At 39.9% G+C, this 21782-nt stretch overlaps 1 protein-coding gene across 1 annotated transcript; it reads left to right on the top strand.

Annotated features, from left to right (window-relative positions):
- The first annotated feature begins 898 nt into the window (after nucleotides 1-898).
- Nucleotides 899-5070, top strand: bcl2l10 (BCL2 like 10). The gene is made up of 3 exons (XM_069661097.1): nucleotides 899-971; nucleotides 2363-2827; nucleotides 4122-5070. Exons 1-3 carry the CDS (start codon nucleotides 939-941, stop codon nucleotides 4242-4244), a joined length of 621 nt encoding a protein of 206 aa, XP_069517198.1. The 5' UTR covers nucleotides 899-938; the 3' UTR covers nucleotides 4245-5070.
- Nucleotides 5071-21782: the final 16712 nt, after the last annotated feature.

The following is a 21782-nucleotide window of genomic DNA, read 5'->3' on the forward strand; positions in this document are numbered from 1 at the left end:
TAATGCTGATCACTGAACTGCTACTGTCTGCGTAGTTTATGATTTCACTCAGAGTGAGAGGAGTCCGACTTTTCGTAATGAAACCAGATCCTAAAATCACGAGTCTGCTCTCAGATTTTTTTTATAGCAGAATTGAAACCTGGTTTAACCTACTGATAACTATTTTTAGATTAGATCATTCCTCTGAAGATGACATCATTGAATTTGCCTGGACATGTGTGAGGAATCTCTGTCCCTGTAGCAAACAATTATTAATCAACTAATTCTATTGAAAAATGTATGAAAAGGACGTTACTTTTTTAAACTGCAGGACCATCACTTTAAAATCCAGAAATACCTTTTTTTTTTTTTAATTAAAAGATGATCAGTGATTTACTGACTCTTACAATAGCTGCAAATTCATTTTATGGGTATTGATTCATTTAAAATTATTTTAACTCTATTCTATACTGTTATTCAGAGAAACATAGGTACACACACTTTTGTTACTCTGATTATGTCCTAAAACTACTGCAATTAATGTTATTTACTGCTTTTTGGGTTGTATGAAAATGCACTTACACTTTCCAGGCAGACTGCTCTCAACACACATATATGTACACAACAGGACTTTATTTTTAAAATCCACTTATACTGCGCCAAGTCATTTCAACAAATGTATTTAGCTCCAATAATGGTTTGCTTTCCCCCGCTGAGTAGGCTACTACGGTATACCTTTCCCTTTCTGGTGTAAACTAATGTATAACCGAGATAACGACTTAATTAGAAGATACTTTTGCTTTCTATTGTGAGAATTGTTTCATGACGGGACTTTTGCGGGGTTTTTTTGCGGGGGAGCAGATATATGAGTGTATATAGGAAACAGGAGGTGGGGTCTGATGATAACTGTGCAGTAAGGGAAGCTGCGAGCGTACCGAGGTTCTCCTTCCGCCGTCCGTATGTGCAGAGAGCAGTCTGCTATCGCTGGGAGGGTAAGCTTTTGTTTCCTTTACGCACGGAGAAAACTAAGCTTTACCTGTTTGTATATGTGTCCTATTGGAAGTGTGATATTGTCGCCACACAGAAGCGTTAAAACAAAGGTGTGCAACGCAGTTTAATGCGTGGATGTGGCTCTGGTAGATGAGCTAGCTGAAGGCAGCCTGTGTGAATGCGGTCCTTTGTGTCCTCCATTGCTCTGTGACAGATCAACGATTTGTTAGCGCAGCAAAAAGCAACCGGGGCAACTACAAGTACACCAGTGAGCTAAAACATGGATAAATATAGTAATGCAACTCCACAGTGTAATTTATATCTGTTTTTTTAATAGGCTTCCAAAGCTATGTTTAGCCTCTAGCATCTTCCGGCTCGTAACCGAGAGCGGCCGTTATTAACGTCAATGCTAGCGTCGCTGCTGTTAGCTAGCTGTTAGCCCCCAACACATAACGCTAACATACCTTGTCAACCTGGCTGAAATTAGATAGCAATAAATTGGGTCTTTACGGCGTTTTATATACATGTTTTATTTTACATAACACAGTCTTATTTCTCTTAAAAGCTAATGCTAACTATGAACAAGGCAGAGCTTATGGGTAACTGACGTTATTAGGAGTAACAGTTAGCTTATTAAGCTATCAGTCAAAAGCTGCAACAGATGGTTAATTGATTAGTCCATTAGCAGGAAATTAAACGTCAACTACTTTAATAATTCACTAATGTTTCAGATGTTTTTCTCAAGACGACTAATGGCAACTTGTTTATAGTGTTATTAGTTATTTAATTTAATCTTTATGAGTTTTAACTACTGGTTCGATAAAAGAGTTTTGAATTTAAAATCATTTTTCTGCACAATTTTTCAGGCAAAACTAATAATTATAGTGATAAGATTGTAATGTAAATAAATTTGAGTAAACAGTAATCTACTATGGTTGAAGAAACAAAGAAAAGATCGATGACTACAGACACAACTTTAAAAATAAGTGAAAATCCCTCAAAAAAGAAACAAATTCGATGCTCAGATGAAGGCAAACAGTCTAAAAGGAAATCGACCGTCAGCGAGGAAAATCAAGAACTACAACCGTAACAAAGAGAGCGAACCGTGTACATCTGTATCTGATATGTAGTAAGTGTGCTCTCTCAAATGCCATTTATTGCCATTAGGTGAGCCAAAGCAGGAAACTGAAATATCCGAGATTATATCTTTAAGTTTTGTTAAATAAAATGATAATTATTACAAGCGTTTGTTGAAGCCCTTAATTTGTTGCTCTGTGTACAAATCACTCCAGCATACCATATTTGTGATTCTTAATCAATAACTTGATGCACACATGACTGAAGTTTATCAAGTTAAGTGAATTGTTTTTTCCCCTATTTTTCCCTCTGTTAGAAAATGTCGTGCGGGCTGTGGAAAGAGACCCTGGCTCTGGCAGTGGACTACCTGTCCCTGTGCAGCACAAGCCCACAGCCAGCCCCTCCACCTCCCAGCGAGTCAGCCGCTGCCATGAGGCGCCTGGCCCAGGATATGGAGAAGCAGCACCAGGCTCGCTTCCACTCCCTTGCTCAGACCTTCCTGAGACAGTGCGGGCCGGACCCCTGCTCCAGCCTCAGGAAGGTGATGGAGGAGCTGGTGGGAGACGGACATTTGAACTGGGGGAGGGTTGTTTCTCTTTTCACCTTTACTGGGGTGCTGGCCAGACAGCTGCATGAGCAGATGGAAGTGAGGCCAGGGCTGGACCCTGGACAGGGGCAGGAACTGGGACAGGGGCCCGGACACTGCAGGGGACTGGCAGAGACCATAGCTGACTACCTGGGAGAGGAGAAGAAAGACTGGCTGCTGGAGAATGACGGATGGGTAAGTTGTCACAACATGTCTGCTGCTAAACTGATTGACTCATACAGGCGACAGCGCAGCTGATTGAGTCACAGACGAAGATAAGGGAAGTGTTTTGATGGTGTCATGGGCAGTCAGCCAGATTAAAACGGAACAATGAAATAAATTCCAGTGAAGTGAAAGTGGTGTTTTTAACAATCAGGCTTTGGAAATCACCTACTTAAAAAGGCTCATGTTTGCTTCTTGCTTTTGTAGGCCTTTATATTCACTTTCATGTGTGTAAACGTGGCTTACACATGGCCAGGGCTTAGTTTAGATGCTGCCTTTTTTACTTTACTGTTTGTCAATGAGACAACGCTCAAACGTCTCATGTGGCTGCTGTGATTATGTGAATTGTAGAGTAGCAATAGGCCAGATTCTGAGGAATGTATGCTACAACAAGACAACAAACCTCAGCCGTGGCCGGGATCAAACAGCACTGGGCTTTAGATTATCAGAGCTTTGTCTTGTAATGAATATACTAAAGCTGAGTTGACTTTATAGTCTTTTAGTTTCTGGAAATAAAAAGGTCAAATCTTATTTTACACCCTCTTGGTGTAGCTCTTTTAGCTGAAAATACTTAAAGGGATATTTAAGATGGACACTTGGGTCCAGTCTCACCAAACTAAACGCAAGTAGAGTTGAATGTCTGCTTTTGTGAATGGGCTCGCCCTGGCCCCCTCCTACACACACTTACCCCTCCTTTCTTCAGCTGGCAGCTGGTTTCAACAGACACGTAACCAGCTCAGCCAGATGGACTTTGTAGTAACAGTCAAAGCTTCAGTGTGTTGAGTTTGGCATCAGCCGTACTGAGAGATGGCGTGTAATGACAGGAAAAACAAGCAGCTGTGAGGCAGAGACGCACCTGGAGCTGAGAGCAGGTGCATGCACTCGACTGTTTGGCTTCAGTTTGAAAACATAATGCAGAAGTACAGCATCGTACTCACCTGTTGTTGCTGTATGAGCTCGCTAACGAAGCAGAAGAAGCTAAAATTAGTTTGGAATGAAAATAACCAAATTGATTCATTTCTGCTGCATTTTTCTTTGTTTTCTTTTAACTTATAGGATATTTGAAAATGTCCCCCAAGTACTAATGTTTTGGGGAAACGCCCGGGGCTCTTAGTGACAGGTGCTTCTTTCTTTTTGTGTCCAGCTGTCAGCTAAGCCACTGTTAGTTTTGGCTGCTCTTTTTGTTGTCAAACCTACACAACATGCGAAGAAAAGTAAAAGATTCATGCTCTGAACTTAATATCTCCTTGTTCATCTTCTCTTGCAGGAGGGGTTCTGCAAGTTCTGCCGCAGTGCCAGAGAAGTGAGTCAGGACTCGTCCATGAAGACGGCACTGTTTGCTGCAGCTGGTGTGGGCCTCGCTGGACTCACCTTCCTCCTGGTGCGCTAGCTAGCCCTCTGCATCCTTCAAACATCGTCCTCTGTGTTCTCATTTCGTTTGGCACAATTACATAGAATTCTAACATCAATGCTGCAAAAAAAACAACAGGCTTAATCTGTAGTGAATTCAGGGTCGTAATAATCTTATGTCATCAACTGAATGTTTGCACATACTCGAACCACACGCACGCAAAAAACATCCTGTCACTTGCTCCTTAAGATTGTAAAAATGATCTCAATGCCTTCAGAAATTTTGGAGTAAGTGATACCAGTGTGCATATGTTTAGTACTAAAGCACAGGTTTCTGCACAGAATCTCCTTGATTTCAGAGTTGTCAGCTGTGCAGCTAAAAGACTTTTCATTTCTAGCCCCCACAGCTTTTGGTTTTTAAAATTGTCAGCTGCCTTTTATTCACGTGTTTACCTGAGTTGTGTATGTGGTATAGAGCCATTCTAGTGTACAATGTATAAATTAATATATTATATTTATATGAAATGAAACTGTAAGCAGCAGTGGCCCTTTTCAAACCTCCACAGCTAATTCAGTTGTTTCATTGTTTTAAGTCTGTCCTACATTCATGTGATTTACACGGTCGACGGAGCCGCAGGCCTGATGACCTCACAACGGTGCTATGATGATATGTTGTGAAATGTTTCTCAAATCGATCTACCAAACCAGGGACCAATCTGACGTCAAACATCCTGCTATTAGAACAAACTAATGCTCTTTCATTCCCCCCACAGATCTCTGAACATTATATTTTTACATTGTTTTGTCTATTTATTTGTCACTGTTTTTTTTGTTTTTTTTTAATAAAAAAAAGGAGCGATCATGGAGTTTGAGTCTTGTGATTGAGTGCGTGAGGTCTTTTTTCATAACGTTCAGTTTTCCTCTATAAGCCGGCTGTGTGTGGGGGGGGGGGATATGAATAGTAAATGCTTCTCCTCTCCTTTCATATGCAGACACATTGTCATAAATAAGAGATGTTGTGCTGTCTGTGTCTGCTCCACTGACCGTCACAGTACTCTTGCTTGCACAACAGCTTGCACAAAACATCCTGAGGCCAAAATTAGCGTCGCACTTCGGAGAGTTAGGAGAGACTAAGTGGTGTGTCAGTGCTAACTTCAGGACTCGTTTGTTTTTGAAGCACTTTAAAGCTCAAAGTAGCTCCTCAGTCTAAGACAAGTTATAGGCAGCCCAGTAATTATCCAAGTCACTAGTAAAATTATGATGTCAGGTAAAAATACACTTTGCAGAGCTGAAACTAAAGAGCTGAAACTTGCTGGCTTTTGTCAAGCTTTGCATGTTTGCACATCTGCTTGCTGTATTCTGATTCCCACAGTTGATTTATTGAAGCTTATCTGCAGGACAGAAAGATATAATTAAAGCTTTAATCTTCCTCTATCTGGGTTATTATCAGCTTTTAATTAAACCAGTCAAAACTAAATAGTTAGAAAATATACTGTATATTACTTAGAAATCTCCTGGCTGTAACATTGAACCGTTCCTGAATGACACAAGATCTTTGTCTGACAGGATAATATGTTGTAATTCTGCATCTTTGTTGCCACCCAGTGAGCAGTGAGCACTGGTGATCATCAACCGATCATCGGCTGCTCTGCTTTCATCACTTTCATAGAAGAGGAACAAGGATGTAAAATCTTATCAGCTTCTTTGCTCTGCTGCCCTGTTTGTACAACAATTGGCACACAATCTACAGAAACAGTCCATCATCCCCAAAACACACACACGCACACACACACATTATGAAACTAGCTCACATTACACCTGACTTTGTTTTCTGCACAGACACATGAACATCTGTGAAGAAGCTCCACCTGATGTTTTTCTACAGCTCTTTATAATGTTGCAAGCAGGTGTTCAATATGCTCAAAGTGATTCTTAAACGTACTGAATGGACTGAAATAGAAACATATTTTATTATTTAAGCTGCGGTTGAAACTCACGTCTACAGGCCACAGAGGCTGCTACACTGTACACATGGGTATTTTTATCCAGTTAATTTGTCACATACTGTAGTGAAATATGGTTTGGAAGTAATTGTACTACTACACTTGATTTTGTCATTTTATGTTAATTTGTACTTAGCTAAGTAAATAATCAAATTCTTTTATAGTAATGTAAATTCAGGACTGAGTCTAGAACAAATTTCCCTACAGGATATTAAAGAACATCTTATCTGTTGCACCGCTGAATAATAGCCAAGAATATATGACATGAATGTTGGTTAATTACAAAGAGATCAACAAAATTGTATCTCTTTTATTTCAATGGAGCAGTAAACTGACCACCTCCCGCAGTTTGAGTGGTTGTTTCAACACGCACACGCACACGCACACGCACACACACACACACACAAACGCACACATACATTGTATATCAGTCACAAAACATGATGTATTTCAAATTGTTTGAGTTCTGATCTGTGTTTCCTGTTGATAGTGTTTCACTCTATCTCATCTCAGTTTTCTGTTATCATTATCTGTTATTTGCCTTTTTTTATAAAAACAACAAAACTTCTTATCCATGATCCTTTTTTAAGAATAATGTCCTCAGTAGGATCCAATCAAAATAACAACAAATAACAGATCATTTCCAGCAATGACCTTTTACATGATGATATGCAGGACACATGTCAGCTGCTGATCAGCGTATGTCCTTAATGATGCGTTTCTGTTGCACCCCCCATAAGAGCAGAGAGGAACATATGAAACTCTGTGACACACCAACACAACAACCGACTCACAGCTGGTCCACACATCAGATCAGTGTTTTCTACTAAGAACAGCAGAGATGCTGAAAAGGCATCTGGTGGACATGATCAGTAGGTCTAATACACTTTTGATGCTCAGATCGCCTCGACAAGTCATTGGTAATCATTCAAGTACCATGAGTACAATTATCACATGTTCTACTACTAAATATACTTCACTACTTTGATTTGACTGCTATATTAACTTTGCAGAATTACATTTAAAAAAACATGTTAACCTGACAAACCTGCCATGTTTGTATTTCCATTTCAAAGTTATTTCACAGATGCAATTTGATGTGGTTCTATCAGGTGGACAGTTCAGGAAGTCTCGCTCTTTCTGATTCTGATCTCTGTTGAGGTGAGCGAACGCATAAGTCAAGCAGACACAAAGCCAGTACTCTCTGCATCACTAATCTGTGAAGTAAGGATGTCAAGAACAGTCGGAGTCTTTATTCGTGCTGTTTTCTGGAAATTGGAGTTAGTTATTTCACGCAGGCTCACTGATTAGACTGAGCAACTCCTTTGTCCCTCAGTCTGTCAAGCTATTAAATCAGCATTTGGGCTCTAAGTAGGCCGCAGGGTTCATGTATGGACTGAGCACGGGGTGCTGAACGCACTACAGCCACTTGGTAATGTCTGATGTAATATATGTTGTAGTATTTGCCTTTGTTATGTTATGTTTTGTGATTTATGTTTGTTATCTATGTGTAACTCTGGACGTCATGAGAGGCAAGACAAATTTCAGAAAACTCTGATAATAAAGTGAAATCTAATCTATTTCATTATCTCATCTCAATTGGTTCATTTATCTTGTTATCTCGAGAAGACAAAGGGATAATAGGTAGATTCTACGATGATATTGAACTGGTTTTAAGCAAACATTTTAAGCAAGGCCGTTCTCGGCTTCAGTGGAAAACAGCAGCAAACTGGTTTATTGGGTTTATATTGCAGTATTCAAAAAATATCCAGTAGAGGGCGCTAGCGGTAGAAGCCTGTAGAATGGGACCATATTGGTCTGAGGTCCTTTTATACAAATGGCTGAGGTAAAAAAAAAAAAAAAAAAAAGAGACAAGTGCAGAAGAAGAAACAGACGGAGAAAGGGCGGATATCGGCATGCAAGCTAGCTAAAAAAGTTAATGTTAAAGTTATCCAGGACGGAGTTACCGCGTTTCTGTGTTTTGTTGTTCACAAGACGATTACGAAGGACAAGAATTTAATGTGTTTTGATGAGTATTCTCCGGTGAGTGTAATTTACTTTCCTGCGCTAGCTTAAACTGCACGCACCTCGTGTTCATGTTAATGACCATGTATGTGGAAAAAAAACAATCGGAGAAATGGGTATCATGTAATAGAAGTCTAGCACTGTAGAAATTACTGTGTGTAAAAGATTTTTTTGCTGAATATTATGGTTTCAGGAATATTTTCTTGTGATACTTTACGAGTATTTGTTCTGGCTTTGTGAACATTTAAAGTAAGCTACTAAATGAGTGATAAAAAGATAACGAGATTAAGAGATAACTGAAAACTGTCTGCATATGGTGAAGAAATTAACAGTAATGGAAATTTTAATTGTACGGTATGCAGGGTTTTTTTGTGTGTGGTCGATTTCTGAGACAGGATGACGAATATTTTCCTAGGGTGAGAGGTGCAGCAGTGGGCGCTGCTGCTGCCGTGTGAAGGAGTTAAGTTAGCCGTTCCATGGAGTTGGACGCGCCAAATTCTCCACTTGGATTAAAGATAAGATTAAGCAAAAGAAATAACGGGTCCGCTATTTGAACTTAAACTACACAGTTGACTGAAAACAAACTCTGACTTGACTAAACTTAACTAAACTTCTACAGGAGAGAAGGATTAACCTCTTCATCCCGAGAGACCCCAGTGACAGGGCCTAGCACGCTTCCGCAAATGCATTACAGGGCATCTAAACATGCGTGTATATAGTCATAAGGCACACCATTTTAATCAGAAGAAGCCTGACAAGAAAGCTCGCATAACCATTTCTACCTAAACAAAACACACGTCAGACACCGAGCAACAGAATAAACTCAAGGCAAAAAGCATTCTCCATCTGAACCCATTGCATGCCTGCAAACACAGCGCTCCCGTACTCTTATACTTTGCGGTAGCCACTCAAACAATACCTCAAATGAAAGCTGACATCCCACAGATTCTAACAGTATAACTCGACTATAACGCGACTAAAACTCGCCCAAAAAATGGTCAAGACAAACTTTACCTAATACGGTTACAACTATTAATTGTGTCTTACATTTGTTGCTTTTCTGATCAAAAGTTGTCTGGTTTCATAAATCCACTCATAATGGCTACTCCTATGTCTTTTTGTCATGTCGAGATGAACAGTTTAGCTCAGGTTACAAAACAGAGCATTACGCAGCGGAGCACAGAGCGCACGCGAGCAGCGGAGTACGGCTGAAAACAACGATCTTTCTTTGAAAATACAACAGTTTTAAACCTCAAAAGATGAAGAAGACGACTTTCACTGTGTCTGAAATATTGGAAATACAAACTACAATGTCCTGAAGATTCATAGTAGGATGAGAAGGGCCTGATTTTACCTGAACCTGACCAAGACAGTGACTCAGCAGGATTGCCTCATCAGAAACCCACCGATGGAAAAGTATGTAATCTTTATATTGTGTTTGATTTCTTATTGATTTGTTGTGAAACATTTAGAATAGTGTTATTGTGTTTTATTTCTCTAAACAATCTGCTTGTTTACTTAAGCCAGCGACGTAGAGCCAAGATGGCAGAACACATAGGAGCTAGTGTCCGTCACCACTGTGTAAATGCTGTTTCTCTATGCCTAACTGTTCATGCATGATTACTGCCCTGAGAACTTTATTTTACAACAACAGATGTTTATGGGCTACATTTATGATTTTCATGAGGCAATTTAGTGACATTATACAGTTTGTTATAACAATATTTAACTTTTTCTGGTGACTATTATTCCCTCTCATTATAAATCACTATAGTCCATACACTGATTACTGTATGTTTCACAACTTTAGGCCAGTGACTGAATACATTTATGTTTCAACAGACTTTTTTTCCCTCCTTTCTTCTTTCAGTAATGAAGATGAGGATCTTTATGATGAAGATCATACAGCAGGGCCATGTTTTACTCATCAGACCCCCTCCCCTCAAAACAAACAGCAATGGACATGGAATCCACAAATTTGGTTTTTCTGGTTTTTATATTCATTTTTTGTATTTAGGACCCTTTTATATTTGTCATTTCTCATCTTTTTTTATTAAATATTACAGTATATGATATGATTCTGCTCCAGTATAATCTCATTGATTGTATATATATTTTAACTTTGTAGTTTTGTAACTGTGTTTTGTATTTGTTGCTGCCTATCTTGGCCAGGACTCCCTTGAAAAAGAGGTTCTTAATCTCTGGTATTTCTCCTGGTTAAATAAAGGTTAAAAAAAATAAATAAATATGGTTTTCTTTGGATGGGACCATGTATATAGGTCTGATCATGATTATTTTTTTAATTAGCCAAAAAGTGTTGCAAATTGATGCAAAGAGTACCTTTAGTCATATGTAAGTTATTTCCATTTTTGAGTAAATGCAGCGTTACGTTTGTGTCAGGAACAGTGTTAATGGTGAGAATGTTCAGGGCAGTGTTGAACGCAGCCCCTTACCTGACTCCTCCTCCACCAACACTCAGTCAGGACCAGTTAATATAACAGCACCTGGGGCCCTGGGAACTCACTTTTGCCTGGCATTCTGTTGTGGTGTTTATGTGTCTTTCAGGTATGTTATAATCCCATTTTAATTGTAGTTTAAACAGATTTTCTAATGAGATTTTTGCTGTTTTAGCTTTGGTGTGACTAGCTATGGTCCCCCTGAGTTAAGGGCACTGGGACACAAATAGACCGTACCAAGTTTCTGTGAGGTTTGCTGTGTTTCACAAAAGGTGAGTACATGTTGGCACCCCTGCACTCCCCAATGTAGTCTGCCTCTCCACTAGTGGCCTCAGCTCAGGTTTGTTTAGTTTAACATTGGGGGTGGCATCTTAGGTATTTCAGTCACTCCATATTTTAGCTTTTGTATTAGGCCTTTTTAGATCTTGTAATAATAATAATTCCAATTAGTTCGGTGTGGTGTTTAACCTTCTTTCCTTCCCCATAGCCTCCAGTCCCATCTTTAGTATTTTTTAAGTTTTATAAGTTTTTGATTAATTCAATAAAAATATATACGCAAGTTGCTTACCTGTGTGCTTTATTAGTTAAAAAGAACAGTAATTAAAGTTTTGTAAAGTACATCCTGGAGTGTCCAGGTGGCTTTGCCAACCTGTTACTGTTCCAACCACTCTTGCCACACGTACATTTTATTCATGAGTACAAGTCAGACAGACACGAAGAGAGCAGTCTCTCAGGCTCCAGTTGGCTGCAAAGCTTCTGGACTTGCATCATGTACACACCACATGTTTTTAGTGTGAACATTCATAAACAGAAGTGCAGATCAGTGTCTGGCTCCTCAGAGCTGCTCTCATCTTCCTCTTGTCTTTGTCTGTTTTTAAAGTGAAGGTACATGGTCTGATCTCCTCATGGTTGACAATTTTCTAATTATTGATCAACAAATTTACTTTTAACAGTAGTTAACAGAGTTTTAATGCTATATTAAACTTTTTCAAATAATTCTTTTTTTCTCATTAATGTTTAAGACAGAATGTCGTCAGGGTTTCTGAAAACAAACTCGTCTTTCAGTGCGAATTTAGCTTCAGTTTTATAATCTGTCCTCTAACAGATGAGAGCGTTTGCTCGCACGATGCACCAGCTTCCTGGTGTTCCACTAACGTCATCCTTGGTTATCACTCTGCATCATTCTTTGCACCTTTGTCTTCACCTGGAAACAGAAAAAAACAACAACTTAGAACTTGATTCATGTCAGTGATTCATGTTTTTATGTGAGGGTCAGCATGCAAACACAATAACTAAGGAGGTAAACACTGTAAACATTATGTCTGCTAAGCAACAGCATGTTAGCATTGTCATTGTGAGCATGTTAGCATGCTGTTTAGTGGTCGACCGATATGGGTTTTTCAATAGCCGATGCCGATTTTTAGAAAGCAGGGCGGCCGATGGCCAATATGTGAGGCTGATATCATGTTGTTGCTTATTTTTGCCTTTGATAAAATACAACAATTCAATGACAATAACAAATGAGACACAAAATTGCTGAACTTGAATGAACATTTATTTAACACGGTTGTCTGCATTATCTGCAAGTACATCTGAGAACGAACATTTGTAAACTTGCATGAATAAAAAATAAAGGTTTTCAACAACGGCAGACCACAGGCTCATTGGTGTAGGGGTGATGTATGCATGTGGGTGTTGTCTGGCAGGTTTTTTATGAGAAGCAAAGTACCTGCAGCAGACTCCATAAAGCGCATGCTTCATGGGTTAACTTACAGTAATCAGCAGAAGGTGTCCAGATAAGCTCAGGTTCATTTAAAGCGGTTGTAAAAAGGGCTGTGCATCTTTTATGCAACATTACCATGACTTCTCCCGACTCTTAAAAGCAGAGTTTGCCCGGACTAGTGAAGATGAAAAGGCAGCAAAACATCCTTTCATCTTTTGGAGCAGCTGAACGGGTGAAGTTTACAGTGATGTAGTTAAATAATGAGAACACTGATTATGTTAAGTGATTAACGTTATTGAAGCAACAAACTCACAACGCTTGTTATCGTTATAATTCCCCCCAAATATTATATGCAGTTTCTCACTAAAACACCATAACCCATGTAATTATACAGACAGTAAACATCAACCGTGTACATGTTATAAAGAGTGGCCTATTAAATGCTGTCTATTGAGCTTTGAAAGCTAGGAGCTGAAGTCTTGTTTTCTCTCAGGTAATGTTGAACATGCAGCATTGTTTCACAGCACCTGCTGACGGCTGCCTGTAAGATGGCACAAGGAGGGAGCATTAACCTCGTTCCACAGCAGCCACAGTGACGAGGCTGCCTGTGTATGCAAACGTTTTGTTTTATCAGCCGATGCTGATTATGGAAAAAGAAATAGCATTTATCGGCCGACCGATTAATCAGTGTTAGCATTTAGTGCCTGTGCTGTGGCTGAGTAGCCTCACAGAGCTGCTATCGTGGCTTTAAACCTTTTGGAAAACATACTTAAAATTAAATCACGTTCAATTAATTCTTTATAAATGTGAGTCCCATGAAATCATAAGTGTTCAAAGAGACTCAGTCGTGGCATGTTAAGGTCACATCCCCTGTCAAACTATTCAGGATTCACAATATATGCCCCCAAAAACATTTCTTTGTCATTCTTATATCAAAATTCAATCAAGCTCCCTTTCTGCGAAACAAAAAAAGATGTGTACTAACGTTAGCTTGAAACAAACAGTTTAAACCAATTATATCATGACATTCACCTCTCTATCGACATTAAACGTTTAGCCTCATAGACTAAAGATCCATAAGTTAGCTAGCAAAAGCATGGTGCGTTGGGTCCGTGAATGATCTGATTGTATTTAAAGCTCTTTGGTTCAAATGGAACCAGGTCGTACTTAAGAGCTGTTCTTTTCTGTAGCTGGTTATTTCATCCAATGAGTGAAATGAATGAAGATTTAGTCTTTTTAAATAAGATGTTTTTTTTTACCTCCCTGACACGCTTACCTGTTGGTGAGTAGGAAACTCTCCTGTCTTGAGCTTGGAGTAAATCAGCTCACCATCCACCCACACCTCAAAGGAGTCTGCGGGAAATCAGACAGCAAAAATACATCCACATCAATTGAATATAAAATAGTTTCACATGTTTGTGTGAAAACATTATCTGTGTTCAAATTACAACCAGAGACTATTTTTCCAGAGGAGGAGAGATTAATGATCAAGAGCTTTGACACATGATGCAACTAATTAGCAAGATCAGAGAGCTTGCTGTGGATTACCAGAGGAACAGGATACCCCCTGTCCTAGTTTGTCATCCAGTGAGAGGAAGTGAAAAGGATGGATTCATACAAGTACCTTGGGGTCTAAATCAATAAGAATTGGAGTAGAGGTTGACTGATAGTGGATTTTTAAATGCCGATATAATAACGATAGTTTGTACGAGGAAAAGCCAATAGCCGATTAATCGGCCGATATCTCCCCATGCACAGGGATCAAAAGATAACGGTGTTTAATGCTGACAACAATCTAGGTGTGGTTTAACAAGATGAGTTGATCAATTTGCCCAAATCCTATGTCATTAGATTAGTCCAAGTTCAAAATGTGGCATAAAAAAACAAAAACAAAGCTAAACCAAACCAACTAACAAAAACAAAACAAAAGTATCCTTTTATTCAACACATTAAAATGTGTCCAACAGAGGAGAGAGGTCGAAGCTTACTTAGTGCTCCTACCCGTCCCGTCACCTCCACACTGGGAATAGTGCCCAGCACCTGAGCCAGGCGCCGGAATTGATTGGCGGTTGGTCATCCTGGACTACAACACACAAAAACAGAAGGAAAAGAAACGTTATACACTGCAATGCAATATTTATGACATCATTGAACTTTAGCTTCAAACACCCTTAACACTTTAAGCATAAATATGAACCTTCATCCAGGTCTAGGCAGATTTATTTCTCCTTTGCTCTTGAGATTCTTCAGAGACCAAACATTAGATCAAAGCTGGTGCAGAAAGTGCTGATGCACAAGGTATCTCCTACCAGTTACTCCAGACTTATATTTTCTGTGTACACCCAAAGGTAGCTCCAAAGTGTAATAAATAATTACAATATGTGCCACCTTTAAGAGTGATAATTATAAGAGACAATGGTAAACTTACCCGTAGTAGATGGTGACGTTAATCATGGTTATACAAAGTAGCTGATGTGTTCTGGTGGTCGTTGCAGAGCTGTAAACCTTCAGTCCAAAGATGAGCTGAATAATAGGCAGAGTCGTGATTACTGCTCTATTATAGAGGAATCGGTTAATGATTGACTATACCCTCTGAGCAATGTGTGTCTGCTGTGAACACTAGATAACAGAGAAGCTGTCTCTGCAGAAGGAAGAACAAGACAAGGACAAAACCTAGTATGTGGCTGACCACATCAGGTCAATGTGCACTTTTGTGGGAAACGTGTTACAAGGACTGTCTTTATGAGGCCGAGTTGGCCAAACTAAGAGAGCAAACAAAGATGGATCGACAGAAGATGCAACACCTTGAGGGCTGCCTTCGATTCCTAAAGGAGGCCAACTGGGAGCTGAAAAAAGATGAGGACTTCCTACTTGCCCAAATGAAGGGAGCCCCCAGGGCACCAGCATCTACTGGCACGTCGGGTGCAATGGCAACAGAATTAACGTTACTCATGCAGTGCAAAATAGGCTTGTTTTTAAAGACCAGAGTGTAAGGATAGAGAATAAGAGCTAATCTTCATTGCATTGTTCAAACACACCTCGACTGGGAATGTGTGTCTACAATTCAGGGAGTTGTGATAGTGCCACTATCGACTTTTCCTCCTTTTTCCTCTGTTTAATTGGCTGCCTGTCCTTTCTGTTGGAGGCGCAGGCATTCATCACAGCACGCAGCACAAAAGTTTAACACGGTTCAACTTGCAAGCTCATTGAGGGGCGTGCTTCACTGGGCGCAGCAAAAAGCTGTCATTGTGGAGCAGTTGGAAATAATGGATTTAAGTGTGCAGAGGTGGAGTTAAGACCACCTCTCAACAAGATGACAAAAAAGGAATTTTAACAAGAAATTTCAGCTTTAAGTTGTCGGTCATTTTAAGTGGCTTTCACATAAAATGCAGTAACTCCACCTCTGCACCCTGAACCTCATTATTCCCAATGGCGCTCTGCTCTACTTGCAGAAAGACTTGTGCATTTTAATGGGAACTGTTTCTTAAATCATCAACTACAGTAAGCAATATAAAAGTCATAATCTGTTAACAAACAAAGCCTGTTTTAGGATATGCTATTCTTTGATAGAGATTTCTGCTATCAGCCACAGTCTTATTCCGTAAACTGATATCAGTGGCTAGCTAGTTTCTCCAATAAGAGAGTAGGGACATGCACACCATGGTCTTTTTAAGGTGCTGGTACTGGCAACAAGATTCAAATAAGAAGGCATACCGCACACTCAATGTAGCTCCATTTAGGTTCTTTAATCACCAGCGTTTCAACAGTGAACTGTCTTCATCTGAACACCGTATTACTGTTCGTTGTGGTGACAACAATTCTCCCCTTGCAGCCCACTTCCTTGAGATGAACCACCCGATAGCCTTAATAAGGTTAATAGCTATTGAAAAGTCATCCTACCAAAAAGAGGTGGTAAGTTGGATATCCTCTTGCCTAAACGAGAGGCTGTCTGGATCCATCATTTAAGGGCCCTTACTCCCCATAGGTTAAATGTTAAGTTTGACTGAAAATGTTTTCTCTGAAGTACTAGGACACTCTTATAGGATTTCTACATCTTTGTCTATTTTTTTTTGTTCGACTATTTTCTGTATTTACGATGTCCACAAGATTGATGTATCACAGTATTATCTATCAGATTATGTACATACTTTATGGTGTGGCTTTTTCCTTTTTCTTTATTATAATTTCTTTATTTTATACTACAACTCGGGGTCCTTCTTAATGTTCACCTTCAGCGTCTCCCTCCCCCTCCTCTTTATCCTCAGCCTCCAGCTCCTCATTATTAGAAGAAGAGAAGAAGGAGAAGACCAAGAAGTCCAAGAAACACACTGATTCACACAGCCGTTCAAAAAGTAAGCACAGGGTTTAATCTTCTTTATAATTAGATGGTTTCTTACCCTAAAGTTGCCCATTACTTCATTACTTGTCTTCTCTGGAAAATATTATGGAAACTGCAAAGTGCCATTCACGGTGGTGACTAGAGGACATTGTTTTCCTTCATGTCGTAAAGTGGCACTCATGTGGCCAGAGTGTGTAGGCAGTTCCTCGATGACGAACGCATTGATGACATTGACTGGCCCTCTCGTTCCCCTGGCCTTAATCCAATTGAGCACCTATGGGACATTATGTATCGGTGTGTCAGACGCCGCCAAGTACCGCCACAGACTGTCCAGGAGCTCACTGATGCCCTGATCAAGGTCTGGGAGGAGATCCCCCAGGACACCATCCGTGGCCTCATCAGGAGCATGCCCAGACGTTGTCAGGAGTGCATGCGAGCTCGTGGGGGCCACACTACTGAGTCACATCATGAGTTGCCGTGATGACATTCACGCAAGTTGGATCAGCCTGTGATTTATTTTTTTACTCTGATTTTGGGTGTGATTTTGAGTCCAACCCTCAATGGGCTGATGATTTTGCTTTCCATTAACCGTTGTTACATCATTTTATCCTCAACAAATTATACAATGTACATCAGTAAAGATTTTTAACTTGAATTATACGTTCATCAAGATCTGATGTTTGATTTAAGTGTTCCCTTAATTTTTTTGTGTATCTTTGTTGTTTTTTTCCCAAAGTACAAAATGTACATGCTGAAATAATGTTTGAGAAAGAGCAACAGAGCAAAGAAAATCTTTATGACATCTTTATGACAAGTCCAAATTCCTCACCGTACTTGAGTTCAAGATAATTATTCATGACACGGTTGTGAAATCAGTATAATAAATCTCAATTACATCTTTATGACCCGTCTAAACTGTACCACTGTTAGTTGAGGCAGCTGCAGACTGGTACAGAAAAAAAGACCTGGACTCTGACCAATTCCAGCCCCCAACAATTGGGGCAGTGGAAACGCCAGAGCCGGCAGCAATTTAACAATTCCTTAATCTTAACTCATGGCATTAAGAGACTGCAATGTGCACTTATTAATATGAAACCAGGTGAGATCCAAACCAGTGCTTGCAAACACTGGCTATTTATACTGCTATCCTGGCCATAAATAGGCTATTATATTAATTTAATTTTGTTGGTGGCTGTGATGAACTGCTCAGGTATAAGATAAGATAATCCGTTATAAGTATTGAAACATATTAAGTAGGCTAAACGGTCTCACAGTCTCATCATTTCCCAATTCCACTGTATTGATCCTGGAAGCCAACCCATGTAGCTAACCACCTGCATAGTATGTTCCCCGGCGCTCTGTGGCAGCGGTTATTTTGTTCATTTTAACCGAGTTGCCCCAGTAAGATCTTCACTGTTAAAAGGTATTGTTTGTTATATTGTGTCGTGGGCTGCTGCAAAATATGTTCGGGTATTTCCTGACACAAGCTCAAGGTAAACAGTTGTTTCAGATGAGCCCCAAACAAAGTGTTACCTTAATGCGGACGTAATTAATTAATATGGAACAGGGACCTTGTCAGTGTCTGATTTTGGTGGCTCACAGCGATAACTGGGTGACTATGGGACATTATATTATCAGGTGAGATTGAAACCACCTTGACACGTGCTTGCAAATACTCTATTTTCTTACATTTACTTATTTTCGTTGGCAGCTGTGATGAACTGAGACGAGAGTTGTAAATCATCAGTGATGTGTTTGTAAATGTGGTGAATCCGGCAACCGAGGTAGAAAACTGCTGTTAAGCAAACAAAGAAACAGCTGGCTTATGGAAACCAGTTAGGGTTGCAACCACTAGTGCGATAACACCGGCGACCGAGGCAGAAAACAACTGCTGCTGTTAAGCAAACACAGAAACAGCTGGCTTACGGTAGCCAGTTAGGGTAGCAACCAGTAGGCTGATAACGACAGAGGCAGAAAACAACTGCTGCTGTTTGTGATGACGGCGTCAGCTGATCACCGCCTGATCAGCCGCCAGTTAGACGAGCTGTCAGTCGGCTTTAACTTTAATTTAATAGTTTATTTGAAGAAAAGGGACAATGTAAATTAACCAACATTCGAACAAAATATAAATGCACCGGAGTTAGCCACAAGGCTAGTTTTCATCGGTAGTGTCACGGTTTGGGTTAAATAAAAGGTAAAGGACCCAGGTGCAGACAATGGTAAGGAGTTCAATAAACTGAGGCAAAAAATGCAAAAAGAAAATCTTAAATCCAACAAAAGACAAAACAGAAAACTAAATGGTAGAACAAAAAAGTGTCACAGTCAAGGTAAAAGAATAATCCAAAGGAAAAACTGGAAACACACAGGAGCAACAACAGGGAGCCACAAGGGAACAGGAAAATCCACAAAGATAACAAAAAGTCTACAGGTAACACGAAAATGAACCAGCAACGAGACAGGGGAGCGCAAAGACTCAATAAACTTAGGAGGTGAGGCTAATCAGACACAGGTGAAAACAATCAGGGCAGGGCACACAATCAAACAAGTGGGAAACACACAAAGACAGAAAGTGGGTATCACAAGAGACAAGGTGACAAAGTAAAACAGGAAATAATCTAACCCATGAAACACAAACGAAATGCAGAACTAAACAAAACCAAATCCTGGCAAGAACACAGAAAAAACTAAATACAAAACTAAACGATGAGAACTCATGACAACAGACAAAGTGACAAGGTAAAACAAGAAATAATAACTGAACACCGAAATACAAGACAAACCCAGAACTAAACAAGAAACTCATGACAGGTAGTTCGTTATTGGCCTCCTAAAACAGCCAAAACAATTCAGTGCACAGTAGTTAAAAATATACTAGTTTGCGATAAACAAGCCATTTCTTGACATTACATTTTTTTTATTAACACTTTTTTAAATTAAAAGAATGATATGATGGGGACTCGCTTATTGTGGTACTGAATTACATTGATGCAAATCCCAGCAAGCAATAGCTGTCATTTAAGCTTCTGGGCTAGATATAGCCGTGATTTAGTCTGGCCATGTGTAGTAGTGTAGTAGTAGTAGTAGTAGTATGTATATGTAGTCCACTTACAGCCAAAATTTTCATAAATAGAAAAAATAAACGCTCCACCGGTATAAAACTTGATTGAGGTGCTGGAGCTAAAATTAATAAATTAATGAAAAAATATTTGCAAAAATCTTAGGTATAAGATATTTGCACAGATTTTATTGTCAGAAGTTTCTTTCATTTAATTTAAGCCCACACTTGGGGATATGGTGGTGTCTGTACTATCAGATCCATCCGTAGATTACTTCACATCTTCCTCTGCGCAATGCCCTGAACTCAACCTCTTGCGTACCCAGATTGTAAAGGGATGGCCTAAACGCAAAAAGGATGTGTATCCTGCACTGGCACCTTACTTCCCGATCCGACACCAATTATCTGCGACCGACGTTCCAGTCACGAGAGGTGAGGATTGCTACATTGTACCTGTTTCCCTGCGCACTACTGTGGTTCACCTCCACTTCAGCACATTGCCCTGCCAAACAAGCCTTGGGAAAAAGTGGGACTGGACATTGTGGGCCCTTTTGAACATGCTCCTGCCTCCTGTAGGTTCGCGTTGACCTTGGGGGACTACCACAGCAAATGGCCGGAGGTGGCATTCTCTCAGCATGTAACTGCTGAGGTTGTTCAGCAACAGAACAGAACAGCTACTGGACACAGGTAGACAGCAGTGTCTCCCATTTGAACTGTTAAACAACAGGAGGATGAGAACCAAGCTGGACATCTTTCCAGTTAAGGACAAAAGTGTGCTACTGTGACAGATACAGTGAAAAAGAAACCGAAAAACATCACAGTACAGTGATAAACGTCGGTGTGCGAGGACCCCTGCATGCAAACCCGGGGATTGCGTGAAAATGAGAAAGCCTGACCATATCTACAAAGGCACACCAAATTTCATACCACCCTTGTCTATTCAGAGACAGATTGGACCAAGTATTTATTTTGCTAAGTGATATTAAGAGGTGGAATTGTTCTCGATTGACTCGCTATCCAGCGCGTCCAGGATTACCTACTGTGGAGCCAGCTCATACAGCTCCTGTGACTCTTAGGAGGAGTGCTAGAGTTGCCACTCCATCTACCTGGATGATGGATTTCCAGCCGGGTTAATGACAGAAACAAACAAACAAACAAACAAAAAAAGCTGTCATGTCAAGTTCTGTAATGACCTAAACTTTATTAGACAGTATGTTATGTTCAATTATCCACTGCAGTATACAGGGATCGATGTGGTATTTGGTATTTTCTATAGCAGCTAAGGTTATGCTCAGAGTGTCTTACTAACCTAAGTTGTCACAAATGCCTGTTAAGTTTTTACTTTCTCTATTTTGAAACGTCCTTGCATATTCTTTCAAGCAAGGGGGTAATGTTGTGTCCACCATGAGATTGCATAGTATACCATTGGCGAGGGAGATCGTAGAAGAGTGGTGACAGAAAAAGAAAAGAGTCGAAGCTGTATGCAGCGTGTGTTATTGCATGGCTAGCAATAAAGTCGGTTAAAAGGAGTACTCGCCTCACTCATTATTACTTGCTGCTGCTACTACACATAACACAATCATCACATGTTCTTCACTACTTTGTTTGACTGCTTTATTAACTTGCAAAATTACGTTTGAAAATACATGTTAACCTGAGCGACATTACACAAGCCAGGTTTGTATTTATTTGATTTCACAGACATGATTTGATCAGGTGGACAGTTCAGGAAGTCTGGCTCTTTCTGCTGATCGTGATCTCTGATGAGGTGAGTGAACGCATTAGTCATGCAGACACAATGTCAGCACTGATCAAATAATCTGTGAAGTACAGATGTCAAGAACCGCCGGAGTATTTTTCGTGCTATTGTCCGGAAATTGGAGTTCATAACTTCATTATCTCATGAAGAAAGAAAGCTGAGTTTGTTGTGATAACTGGTTCATTTATTTTGTTCTCTCGAGAAGACAAAGAGATAAC

This window comes from Semicossyphus pulcher, unplaced genomic scaffold (genome assembly GCF_022749685.1).
Source record: "Semicossyphus pulcher isolate SPU_LCO1_2020_fin unplaced genomic scaffold, fSemPul1.0.p SCAF_1, whole genome shotgun sequence".
Classification (NCBI taxonomy): Eukaryota; Metazoa; Chordata; class Actinopteri; order Labriformes; family Labridae; genus Semicossyphus; species Semicossyphus pulcher.

Bases quoted from the DNA above. Each gene is read 5' to 3' on its own strand.
- bcl2l10 (XM_069661097.1), top strand. From the start codon at position 939: ATGTGCAGAGAGCAGTCTGCTATCGCTGGGAGG. The intron at 972-2,362 runs GTAAGCTTTTGT...TCCCTCTGTTAG, and splicing joins AGTCTGCTATCGCTGGGAGG to AAAATGTCGTGCGGGCTGTG. The intron at 2,828-4,121 runs GTAAGTTGTCAC...CTTCTCTTGCAG, and splicing joins TGCTGGAGAATGACGGATGG to GAGGGGTTCTGCAAGTTCTG.